Source organism: Oreochromis aureus, linkage group 9, assembly GCF_013358895.1.
Source record: "Oreochromis aureus strain Israel breed Guangdong linkage group 9, ZZ_aureus, whole genome shotgun sequence".
Classification (NCBI taxonomy): Eukaryota; Metazoa; Chordata; class Actinopteri; order Cichliformes; family Cichlidae; genus Oreochromis; species Oreochromis aureus.
In genome coordinates, this window is record NC_052950.1 from 32,772,556 (window position 1) to 32,786,114 (window position 13,559).

At 40.5% G+C, this 13,559-nt stretch overlaps 1 protein-coding gene across 2 annotated transcripts; it reads right to left on the bottom strand.

The window, feature by feature from the left end:
- Nucleotides 1-883: 883 nt before the first annotated feature.
- Nucleotides 884-3,423, bottom strand: LOC120442075 (zinc finger protein 525-like). Of its 2 annotated transcripts, none has more exons than XM_039617843.1 (2): nt 2,894-3,423; nt 884-2,750 (listed from the first exon to the last, which is right to left on the bottom strand). In XM_039617843.1, the coding sequence occupies exons 1-2, from the start codon at nt 3,128-3,130 to the stop codon at nt 2,067-2,069; spliced, it is 921 nt and encodes a 306-aa protein (XP_039473777.1). In that variant the 5' UTR covers nt 3,131-3,423; the 3' UTR covers nt 884-2,066. The 2 variants fall into 2 exon arrangements, with proteins under 2 accessions (XP_039473777.1, XP_039473776.1); XM_039617842.1 differs by having other exon boundaries at nt 884-2,753.
- Nucleotides 3,424-13,559: the final 10,136 nt, after the last annotated feature.

Here is a 13,559-nt window from a genome sequence, read left to right on the forward strand (position 1 = left end):
AGGCATCACGGTGTAATTATTTTACATGTAGTTGTTTTTTTTCCTGTGTAATAATGTTCAACATTGCTATCAATACATTTTTCAAAAAAACCCTCTACAAAATGGGTTCAAAAACATAAACAACTGTGGGATACTGTTTGTCCGTGATTTGAACAGCCCAGCGATGCCCCGATGCAGGAAAACTAATTCTGCAGGAGACCTACCTCAGCACTTGTGCAGGTGAAACCAAAGGGAAGATATGCTTCACCATATTTTCTAGTCTTTGGCTTAGAATGAAGTTGGTTTGGAAACATATTCAGCGATGCTTCATCTCCTGCTTTGCGTTTGTGTGGGCGCCCCGTGCTAGCATTGTCCAAGCGTTGTTTTTGTTTTTTTTCCCTTTTCATGCCGCGCCCCCCCGCAATAGCTCTGCGCCCCCCCTAGGGGGCGGGCCCCACACTTTGGGAACCACTGGTTTAATGTGAGGTAGACGTGGACACTGACTTTGTTGCTCCTTGGCTGTTATGGTACAGTGCAGCTTTTTGAGTTTATTATCTAACACTTAATGAAAACACTTATTCAAAAAATATTTTTGTTTATAATTATTTTTATTATATTTTGTTGTATATATATTTTTGCAAAATACAGTATGTTTCACACTTTCAGGTCTGGTCTCTGTTGTTGATTATGTTCTATAGATTTAAATAGCTTAGACTTTTTATTTTTTGTATCACCACCTGGTAAATCAGTCCAACTGTAATCCAAGTGTGATTTTGGAGGAAAGACAGACAGTGTTTTTGTTTTTCCTTGGATAAAGCTCGATGTCAAGCAAACAACTACGGGATACAACTGAAATACTTATTCACAACATCTTAATTATATACATAAAATAAGACAACCGAAACATGTCGAACCCCAGAAGCAGGTACTATTTAATATACAAAACCTGAGAAACAGATGAAAGGCTGCTGAACACGGATGCACAGCAGGCGAGGAGGAGCTCCGTGGACAGATTCATGTTTATATAACTGCTCGATCATATATTCAGTCAGAAGTAAAACTTCACTTTCCAAGGATCAGGTCTCCAGAGGAAACGCCTCACTCCAGCTGACAGAGGTGAACATTCAGGATGAGGGGAGATACCAGTGCCACACCAGCACCATCAGTGAAATGTTCATCATCCTGAATGTGGACGGTAACAAAACTCTTTTTAAAAAGACAGGAAAGACTAAAGCTGCCACATTTACAACCGACGCAAGAAATTGAACCACAAACAACCTGAAACAACATCATGAACTCGTATTATTAACTAAATAATTATAACAGTCTGAGTTGTTACTACAATACCTAATCAGTGATGTGGTTATTCAGCACTGTCATTACCAAATCATATGACCTCTGACCTTTGACTTATAGTTGTTAAAGTGTGTCAGAGGAATTCAGCTGAGAGCCAAAAGGACTTTCTGAGGTTTGAAGCCCCGAGGCCTGTCTGTGACACCAGGACTGATCCAGAGTCATTTTTATCACACTTCAAATACATAAAGAATACATGACATGTTACATCATTAATCATTATCTGTATTTAGAAATGCTGTGTCAAAACACTAAGACAAATGTTATATTTTACTGTGGTCTGAGATTCATATTTACATGATTTTTGTTCAATTAAATCATGTTAACATAAAATAAACAGAAAAGGGAAATTGTGACAACAAAATCTCCTTCTGACTTCTTTAGAAATATATTTTTCTTTTGGGTTTTTTATTCTTTCTTTTTTTGTTTTGTTTTTTCAGCTCCAGTCCGTAAAGTTAATCTCCAACAAGTAGGACAAAGGATCACCTGCTGCTCAGAGGGGATCTACCCTCAACCTGAGCTCACCTGCTCCACCAGCCCTTCATCCAGCATCATCAACAACAACACAACAGCCCATCAGACTGACCAGCAGCTTTACAGCATCAGCAGTTCTCTGATACTTCCAAACAGTGACATGGATCTATATTACAGCTGTGCAGTCAGCACTGGCAGAAACAGGAAGAGAGCAACCTTCAGAAAAAGAGATTATACATCCATCTAGTGGAACATTTTCATCAGATCTTTACAGGAGATTCCATCTGAACTCTGTGGAGCCTGATCTCAAGGGTTTTAAGTCTGACACTGAAACCAGAGGATCTTTCTGTCTCTTCAGATTCACTGTGATCCAGTGATGAGAGTGATTTCAGCCCTGAGTGATCACGCTGATGTTTGCACAGAGCAGAAAATGAGGTGAATGTTTGGGCACATTGGTAACAGTGAAACAGTTTATTAGTAACGTGGGATCGTTTGTGTTTGGAGTATGAACTCAGATTCCTGAAGTTCTTGTCACACTGGTCACAGCTGTAGTTTCTATCCATGTGTGCACGTTCATGATCGTTACGACTACTTGAATGTGAGAAGCTTTTGTCACAGTGTCTGCACTTGTATGGTTTCTCTCTTGTGTGGACTCGTTTGTGTGATTTAAGCCCCCATGCAGTGGTGAAGGATGACCCACACTGATCACAGAGGTGCTTTTTAACCCCACTGTGAATCAGTTCATGTTGTTTTAAGGAACATGATGTGGTGAAGCTTCTCCCACATTCTTTGCAGTATTTCAGTTTGTCTCCACTGTGCTCACGTTGATGTCTTTTTAGGCTGCCTTGCCAATTGAAAGTTTTTCCACAGAGGTCACAACGAAAGTCTTTCCCACCACCACAGTGATGACAGGGTTGAGAACTGGATCCATCTGTGTCGCTCTGCTTCTAAACAAAGACACAAAGACAGTGTAAGTCAGTCCTTCAACATTTTTATCCTGAACGTCGCCTGAAATAAAGAGCATCTCTGCAGACGTCCAATTACATTTACTGTTTCAGTTAACACAGATAACAATATAACTACATACCTCACAGTAACTGCACTTGTAGAGTCTCTTTCTGGTGTGGATCTGTTGGTGTAGTCTCAGGTGATGTGGATATTTAAAAGTCTTCTCACACAGGTCACATTTATAAGGTCTCTCCTCAGTGTGGGTAAACATGTGGCGTTGTAACTTTGCATGTGTTGTAAACTGTTTGCGACACTGTTCACAGCAGTACACATCATGTCCAGTGTGAATGCGTAGGTGTGTATTTCGGTTCCCCATCTGGCTGAAGGTTTTTCCACAGATGTCACAGCTGTATGCCTTAATTCCAGAGTGGGTAACTAGATGACTCTGTAAGCTGCCACTTTGAGTAAAAGCTTTGCCACACTGATCACAGCTGTACGCTTTAACTCCACTGTGGATGAGTTGGTGTTTTTTTAGAGAATCCTTCCAAGAAAAAGTCTTTCCACACAAGTCACAGCTGAACGGTCTCTCTCCAGTGTGGATGACCTGATGACGTTTTAGTTCAGCCTTCCCAGTAAAATCCGTCCCACACTCGTCACAGGTGTATGTTTTCTCTCTCTTTCTTCTGTGAGGTCTGTCGGCCTCCTGAGAGCGCTGACTTCTCGCTCCATGTTGGTCCTGCAGTGACAGAGATACAAACAGAGGCAGTGAGTGAAATGCAGTCGTGGAACAAACTGAACCTTCAAACTCCCTCCATTAACACTAGTTTTAAACCTGAAGGTGGAGTGTGGCACCAAACACCTTAAAGGTCTCTTATCCCCACCTGCTAGTAGTTCTAACACATACCAGTATGAACCTTCCAGATCCCTCAGGTCATCTGGATCCGGTCTGTTATCAGTCCCCAGAGTCAGAACCAGACACGGAGAAGCTGCATTCAGCTTTTATGCTCCTTATATCTGGAACAAACTCCCAGAAAGCCTCAGATCAGCTGAAACACTCAGTTTATTTAAATCCAGGTTGAAGACTCACCTATTCTCAGCTGCATTTGAATAAAGCACCAAATCCACACTTAAGTTTAAATTTCAAAACCTACTTTTTAACTACTGATTTTATCTACTGTTCTGATTTTATCTACTGTTTTGTTTGTTTGTTTGTTTGTTTGTTTGTTTGCTTGTTTTAATCAAATTTAAATCATGCTTTTTATTTGTTTTTGTTTTTAATGTCTCTGTAAAGCACTTTGAATCACCTTGTTGTTGAATTGTGCTATATAAATAAATTTACCTTGCCTTGCCTTACATCCAACCTGGTGTTAAAAATAATTCATGACTGTTCAAACGTTTCATTGTAGAAAACATTGGATTCATTTTTGATTAATGGCAATTAAATGTCATTCATTTTCAATCTATATTAATCGCATTTCAATTTGCATGAGCAAAAAAACCCCTCAAAAATAAAGGGAAAATACACACACTTAATGTGTTTACTGCCTGATATCGGACTACCGTTGTGGTGCTTTGGACGTATATTTTTTGGGGTAATGAACCAATATTAAGTCTATTTATACAGCAATGATAGCAGTAATAATATTATTAGTAGTAGTATCAATAATAATAATAACAATAATGTACTTCCACAGCATGTCTTTTATTCCAACCACTCTCTGCAGATGGCCCCGCCCCTCTGTGAGCCTCATTCTGCTGGAGGTTTCTTCCTGTTAAAAGGGAGTTTTTCCTTTCCACTTTTGCCAAAGTGCTGCTCAAAGGGGGTCATATGATTGTTGGGTTTTCTCTGTATGTATTATTGTAGGATCCACATTACAATAAAAAGCAGCTTGAGGCGACTATTGTTGTGATTTGGTGCTGTATAAATAACACTGAATTCAGTGGCGTGTCTAGAAAATTTTTGTTGGGGGGGCCAGGTAGGGGCACAGATTTGGAGAAGGGTGGCAGATGTAATTGGCAGATAATGTTAAAAAAAATTCTACCAACAGTTAACCATCATTCAATAACCCTGTAAACCTAATAACTGAATTTGCTTTTGACTCTTATTAGAATGAGGTTTTAACCACTACGGTGCAAAGTTTTTAGATACTGCATTGATAAAAGTACAAGAGATACAATCAGTGCTTTGTCAGTGTTTACTCAGCATTCAAGGACAGCAATATTTGCATAGTATTTTTACTGACATATAGTGCACATATGTTTTGGGCAAAAACATTTTTGAATATTAAAATACGAACATTTTAACATACAATTGGCAAATTAGCCAATGCAAAACTTTATCTGCCTATTAAAAAAGAAGATAATCTTCTCACAAACTGGTGTTTGATTTTGAAACAGGAAAAAAGTGGGGAAACAAATGAAAAGACTAACTTTTGAATGAAACCTGAAAGCAAGTAAATACTTTCTATGCTGCCTTATGGTAAACTTTGGTAATATTGATGTATAAAGAACAACACTGGCTGATGATGAAATACAGTCAGCTGGCATGGTGACACTGCCAGTATTAACCTGCAGGGCTGGACTGGGACAAAAAATTGGGCATTTTGACCAGAGAATTAAAGCCAGTATTAGGTATTAAAGCCATAAAGCCTTTGAATGAAAAGAAACGCTGTTGTGACAGTGATGTACACTGTCTTGTTGGTATATGTATGATTTCTATCAATTTTACGTCAGATAAAAACTTTGTTCGCAAGATTCAAATAATTATTTAATAAAAGCTAGATATTTTAAATGAGAATAAGTAAGAAAAGTATTTCTTTGTGCCCCCCTTTCCCTGTTAATGCCCTACCTGGCCCCCTGGCATAACTTTGCTAGATCCGCCCCTGCACAGTTACCAGCTGCCAGCTACTTAGAAAAGGATCCTGGTGTTATTTGTCTCTCAGAAACAGTTCATACCTTCCCTTCAACTCATTCATGTCACCTAAAAGGTAAACCTGTTTCTCCATCACCTGTTCAGCTCTGATGATTTAGTAAGGACATCTCCTGGTTTCATCTGCATATTTCCCTCTCACCACATATCCAAACAGACATCATGACCAGCAGCTTTTACAGCTGTGGCTCCAGCAAACATCAGCTGATACTAGAAATTAATATTAAATAAATTCTAACAACAGCGGATCAAGCTTAAACGTGCTGCTGTTGTTTAACGCGACATCTGCTGGTTTCCTCTTTCTGGCGCAAAGTGGACGATAAACAAACACGAGAGAAAAGCCGATCAGCTGATCATTGATCAGTCTCATGATTGAAGTAGCAACAGGAGGGGAGAGAATGAGAGAAGAAGAGGCAGCTGTGCAGCAAAGACAGAGAATAACTCCAGCTTTGTGTCTTTTTTTCATTCTAGCTTAAGTACGGGACAAACTGCGTCTCTTCTCAGCTCAATACAAAACCTGTAATATTTTCTCTGAATGAGGGACCATTCCATTTTTTAAGGAGCCACTGGCAACTCTACTAACTAACCTTATGAATAAAATAAAGTTCAACATCAGTTACATCACAGCACCCACCCAGCTGTATAGAAACTCTGTCATGCTAGCTAGTACGCAGTACGAGTTATTGTAACTGACTGTAAAAAGTCAGCATAACGAAAATAAACTCCACCTAAACTTGGTTTATATCTGACCCAGATAGACTGCAGGTCATAACTTCTTACCTGAAGTTCAGTTCACCTGACACTCGGACCAGCAGCCGCCTCGGGTCTCTCCTCCTCCTGCCTACCCCTTCCCTCATCCACCTGCTAGCCGCCGTGGAAGCTCCGCCATGCTCGATGGCCAGTCCAGCTATGTTAAACTGTTAATCTTTCGCTGAAAAACTGTTTTCTGTGATGCTGTCTTTCGTGCTTGGCTCTCCTACCTTTGCTAACATGATGCTCATAGCGCAGAAGCCGATGCTGCATTCACTTACACTCGGATATCTGAGCTTCACTGTGAAAACATAATCGTACATTTGATATTTCATTGGATTTTATTGTTTTGGCTTCGGGGTGGCCAGTCTGGTTGGGGGGGTGGCCTGTGCCCCCCCAGGCCACCCCGCTGGACACGCCACAGACTGAATTGAACAAACATGCACATTACCAACTCCGGAAGACCATCAAAGCAGCCAAACGTGAGTACAGGGACAGGGTGGAGCAACAGTTTGACAACCCTCGGAGTATGTGGCAGGGACTAAACACAATCACAGACTTTAGAGGGAAAACCAGCACACCGCAGACCACGGCCTCTCTGTGTGAGGATCTAAATGTATTCTACGCTAGATTCGACACAGCGAACACCATGAGACCGGACAGTGTGCGCACCGCGGATGACGTCAGTGCGCACACTGTGTCTGAGGAGGATGTGCAGAAGTGCTTCAGGAGGGTGAACGCACGCAAAGCTACTGGTCCGGACGGGATTCCCGGCCGTGTCCTCAAGTCATGCGCGGCTCAGCTGGCTGGAGTGTTTACACACATCTTCAACCTTTCCCTCTCTCTGTCTGTAGTCCCAGCCTGCTTCAAAATGGCCACCATCGTCCCTGTACCCAAATCCTCCACCATCTCCTCATTGAACGACTGGCGACCCGTAGCCCTGACCCCCATCGTGAGCAAATGCTTCGAGAAGCTGGTCAGGGACTTCATCTGCTCTGCACTACCCGACTCACTGGACCCTCTACAGTTCGCATACCGCCACAACAGGTCCACTGATGATGCCATAGCCCTGACACTCCATGCTGCCCTGTCACACCTGGAGAAGAGAGACACGTATGTGAGAATGCTGTTTGTAGATTACAGCTCAGCATTCAACACTATCGTTCCCTCGAAGCTGGACAGGAAGGTGCAGGATCTAGGACTGAGCAGCTCCCTCTGCAGCTGGATCCTTAACTTCCTGTCTGACAGACGCCAAGTGGTCAGACTGGGCAGCACCACCTCATCCCCCATCACACTGAACACTGGTGCTCCACAGGGGTGTGTACTGAGCCCTCTCCTGTATGGGCAGAAATCTGTGCCATCAGAAACTGAATTTGAATAAGTTAAATTTGAATTTGAATTACTCGGATTGAATCTGAATTGTAACTTGAATGAAAGCTTTTGAAAACTGAATTTGAATTAGTCTAATTTGAAATTGAATTTATGGTTTGAAAATGAATTGATTTGCTTTGAAACTGCATTTTATCCTTTAAAAATTCAGCTCTCGAATAATTTCACATTCACTTCTCACCATTCAGTTTCAGTTCTACAATTCAATTTCAGTTCCAAAATTCAGTTTTTGGGACTTACATCCGGTTCGGTTCAAGCGCAGATTAATAGAACTACAGACTGATAGCGTTACTGACGGAATCTACAGCGTCTTGAGCTGAATTAAGACTTCAGAAGTCATTCGTCATGTCGAATGACCAGCGGATAAACTCTCAGGTTGGTAATAAATGTATTACATGTATAAGAACAAGCGTCATGTTAACAATTGATAGCCGTACAGTAACCTTTATGCTTATTGTAGCTGTTAGCTAAAAACGCTAATTTAGCCTAGTTTGCCCTGAATTCAGCTTTGACAAACAAATATGATCGACTGTTTCTAGTAGAATTCCAAAGTTGTCATCTTGTACCCTCTCAGAGCCCTGTATGCTTGCAGAGACCCCTACAGTAAGGAAACATGCAAAACGCTGTCCAAACCTTTGTATTTGAGCTTTATTTATGTCTTACACAGCATCCCAACTCTTTAGCGAACTTAATAACTTCAGCTAAAGTGAATAGTTAATCTTATTCATTAGTGCAGCGTTACTGGATCACCTCTGTTTGAAGTGATATAATATGATATACAACTATCACTGTGTTTAACTATCATAATAATTCTTAGGGTACTGAGTGCATGCTTAATTAGATTTTTTTTTTTTTTAAACATACTGCTCCATTGCTATGTTTGACAGGCTGAAGTTGTCGGGTCACCTCCTAAATCGACCATCTTTTACAGGTGTTTTGTGCCAGAAATGGAGTGTCCACTGAAGACTGAAGATACTGAATCTCTACGCCGTGCCATTGATCCCTCCTGTGCCTTCATCTAGACAAGAGACATCAACTTAACCACTCTCACATGCTCTGTACCTACATCACCTTCCCTGACAGTCGTAGCTTGGCTCATCTGAGGGTGAAATTATAAGAATGTGTTATTTTGCAAAGTGTTCTCTAGGGTTCCTAAATAAAATATGGCATTGAGGTCATTTCTTTTGAATTAATCCTTCTTCTGAAATATAAGAACCTCTCCTGGTTTAAATGGCACTTTCTGTTCCTTACTTCCTGTTCCACTCCCAACCCCAAATAGATGCTGACAAGCTGACACAGTAACATGGAAGAGGGAGAGAAGCTGGAAAGGACTACTACAAATAAACCTAATGCCTAACAATGAAAAATGTAAAATAAGAACAATAATAATAATAAAGATAAAAGATGAAGTAACAAGTTTTTGTTTTTGTTTATTCCAAATGATCATCCAGATGTCTGTGACATGTGATGACAAACACCATAATGGAAGGCCTTAGTCATCACATGCTTAAACTCATATATTTTTGCATATGCTGAACAGGCAGTCAGACATGCTGTAACTGTGGGGTAGAAAACTGCATAAACACCATACGGCAGGGGTCTCAAACTCCAGTTATCAAGGGCATGGAAAAGTTGCATGACACCGGCCTTCGAGGAATGGAGTTTGAGACCCCTGTCATATTCCATATGACAGGTTTTGGTTGAACTTCATGAAGACTCTGAAGTTTCTCTTCTCTTCTGGCAGAACAGGAATGTCGCCTTGTCCTGTGAGCCACCGTAAGGATGTACTTAGAGTAGAACTGGAGTGTCACCGGCCTCAGGCTCTTCACCTTTTCAAAGACAAAGCAGTCATTTAGATAAAATATTAAATATTGTTTACCTGTAAATGCACAAAGAGAATTTAGAAATGTAATTATTGTCAAGAGTGAACAAGCACTGATAGTGTAATTTACAGCTGTGGCCAAACGTTTAGAGAATGAGAAGTGTTGTTTATTTACAAAGTTTGCTGTTTCAGTGATAGTTGTATATCATATTATATCACTTCAAACAGAGGTGATCCAGTAACGCTGCACTAATGAATAAGACTAACTATTCACTTTAGCTGAAGTTATTAAGTTCGCTAAAGAGTTGGGATGCTGTGTAAGACATAAATAAAGCTCAAATACAAAGGTTTGGACAGCGTTTTGCATGTTTCCTTACTGTAGGGGTCTCTGCAAGCATACAGGGCTCTGAGAGGGTACAAGATGACAACTTTGGAATTCTACTAGAAACAGTCGATCATATTTGTTTGTCAAAGCTGAATCCAGGGCAAACTAGGCTAAATTAGCGTTTTTAGCTAGCAGCTACAATAAGCATAAAAGTTACTGTACGGCTATCAATTGTTAACATGACGCTTGTTCTTATACATGTAATACATTTATTACCAACCTGAGAGTTTATCCGCTGGTCATTCGACATGACGAATGACTTCTGAAGTCTTAATTCAGCTCAAGACGCTGTAGATTCCGTCAGTAACGCTATCAGTCTGTAGTTCTATTAATCTGCGCTTGAACCGAACCGGATGTAAGTCCCAAAAACTGAATTTTGGAACTGAAATTGAATTGTAGAACTGAAACTGAATGGTGAGAAGTGAATGTGAAATTATTCGAGAGCTGAATTTTTAAAGGATAAAATGCAGTTTCAAAGCAAATCAATTCATTTTCAAACCATAAATTCAATTTCAAATTAGACTAATTCAAATTCAGTTTTCAAAAGCTTTCATTCAAGTTACAATTCAGATTCAATCCGAGTAATTCAAATTCAAATTTAACTTATTCAAATTCAGTTTCTGATGGCACAGATTTCTGCCCATACTCCTGTTCTCACTCTACACCTACGACTGCACGGCCACTAGAAACTCCAACATCATTGTGAAGTTTGCGGATGACACTACAGTGGTGGGTCTTATCACCAACGGTGATGAGACGGCCTACAGGGGGAGGAGGTCAGCGCCTGACCCACTGGTGTCAAGACAACCATCTCACCCTCAACGTCGCAAAGACAAAGGAGTTGATAGTGGACTTCCGGAGGTGCAGGGAAGTACACACCCCATCACCATCAACGGGCGCCGCTGTGGAGAGAGTGAGCAGCTTCCGCTTCCTTGGTGTACATCTGGCTGAGGATCTTACGTGGTCAGTACACATAAACAAAACAGTGAAGAAGGCGCAGCAGCGCCTCTTCTTTCTCAGGAGACTGAAAAGATTCGACATGAGCCCCCGCATCCTCAGGACCTTCTATCGCTGTGCCATTGAGAGCATCCTCATTGGATGCATCACCACCTGGTATGGCAACAGCACCGCTTACAACCGCAAAGCTCTCCAGAGAGTAGTGCGGTGTGCTGAACGGATAATTGGAGGTGAGCTTCCCTCCCTCCAAGACATCTACAGGAAGTGGTGCCTGAGGAAAGCGGGGAGGATCATCAAGGACTCCAGTCACCCCAGCTATAAACTATTCAGACTACTTCCATCAGGAAGGAGGTTCTGCAGCATCCGGTCCCGAACCAGCAGACTGAGAGACAGCTTTTTCCATCAGGCCATCAGACTGCTGAACACGTCATAGACACCTCACCTTCACTACTGGAACTTCAACATTATGCACTCCATACTGTACATTAATGCCACTGTTTTGCACATGTCCGACTACCAACCTCTGTACATTTTATATATCTTATTTTATTGTTTACTCTATTTCATTTGTAAAATATGTATATACACACTCACAAACACACGTAGAAAAACATATTTAGTATACACATCCAGTAATGCATATACTCTTATATATTGTACATATATTTATTACTTTCAGATTTAGCCATTCTTATATTTTTGCTTGTTTTACGTTATTGTATTTTTGCACAACTCTGTTGCTTGAGAAGCTCGCACACAAGAATTTCACTCGCATGTACTGTACCAGTGTACCTGCACATGTGACGTGACAATAAAAGTGATTTGATTTGATTTGAAAATTTAATTAATAACACTACTACTAATAATGATAATAGCTTGTGACTTCTTAATGTTTGTAAACATAATTTTAAAATACATAATATATAATAAAATACAACACAGTGATATAACAGGTTGGGAGTATGAGAGTTTTAGATGTGACTGATTATTTGGTGAAACTGTGATATTTTCCTCACCTTCTGTGTTGAGCTCATTGTTTCCTCTGTAGTGACTCAGCTGAGTCCAGATGGCTGAAAATGTTCCTCTGCTGCTCCGTCAGACTCTTCTCCTCCTGCTGATCAGCTGGGACACAAAACAGATCTTTGTTAGGCTCCACACTGCACTGAAGAGTCAAAGTGTCTCATATGTTCATCTGACAACACAAAGTACAAATTTCACTCTGATTGGTTGTAGAAATCTTGTGAGACGTGTTGTGCTGCAAAGTGAGGAAACTCTCTCACTCACTTATACTTCAGGAGGAACTTTGTGACATTGGCTCTAATATTCTAAGCAGCCCTTTACTATGACAGGGCCAGAAAGTCCTGTTTGAAGGTTTGGGAGAAGGACCATGTTAAAGGTGGATTGGGGTTTATACACTTTGTTATGATACAGGTAAGGCTGTAAGAGCCTGAGAAGGTGTCCTGAATGAACCTCTAAAACCAGTTTTCAGCTAACGACTCTGCTTCAGTCTGGAAAACAGCAACTACAAGTTTAACACTAGAATTACTGAGCCTTTTTTCCCTGGTGCAAGTCCCTACTACTAGATTTACTGGCCTGCGCAGATTTGCGTAAATTCCCCCCGACCTTAACACCTCTTGGCACCCCGCTGAGATTTTCACAGGTCGTCAGCTCCATTGTTCTCCTGCTTTTGTTGTGCAAACACACCCTCCCCCAACCCCTAACCATGAGAGATTCAAGTTTTTCCTTCCCTGCAAGGCTACTTTCCTTCCTTACCTGCCTGCATGCCTGTCCATAAACATATATACACAGAGTTGTACATATATTTATATATTTATATAGCCACACCTTATATAATATGCATAAAGTCTAGTTATACACACAGACACATCTATATCATATATACACACACACACACATATATATATATATATATATATACATATATATATATATATATATGTGTCTGTGTGTATAACTATGTATGTGTGTGTATAACTATGTATATATATATATATATATATATATATATATATATATATATATATATATATATATATATATATATATATATATATAATATATATATATGTATATATATATAAAATGTTTGTATAGTGCACTTTCTATACCGTGCTCTGTCCACTTTTTGCAATGACAATGCAGATTTTCCACTTGTGGGACAAATAAATGCAGATTTGCTGTGTGTGTGTGTGTGTGTGTGTGTGTGTGCGCAACATTGGCATTTGTTTACTCAGATCCAAGGCAGGCCAAACCTCTGTGTTACAACCTACATACAAAAGACAGACATTCACAATATATGGGTACACAAGTCTGTTTTATTTCAAAGCGTTTCAAACTTTACAGGGTTTGCAGACCCAGTGTCCATCATCCCTGCATTTGGCACAGGTGAATTTCTTACATGTTGCACAGGTAAATCTGCTGCGATTCCTGTTGCAGCTCTCTTGCACCTGGCACTGTGTTGTCTTTACAGTCCCTGGCACAGCAGCTGCAGCAGCCTGCCTCTGTGCTAAGATTTCCTTGTGCTGCATGAATCGGCAAGTTGCTGAGCTAGA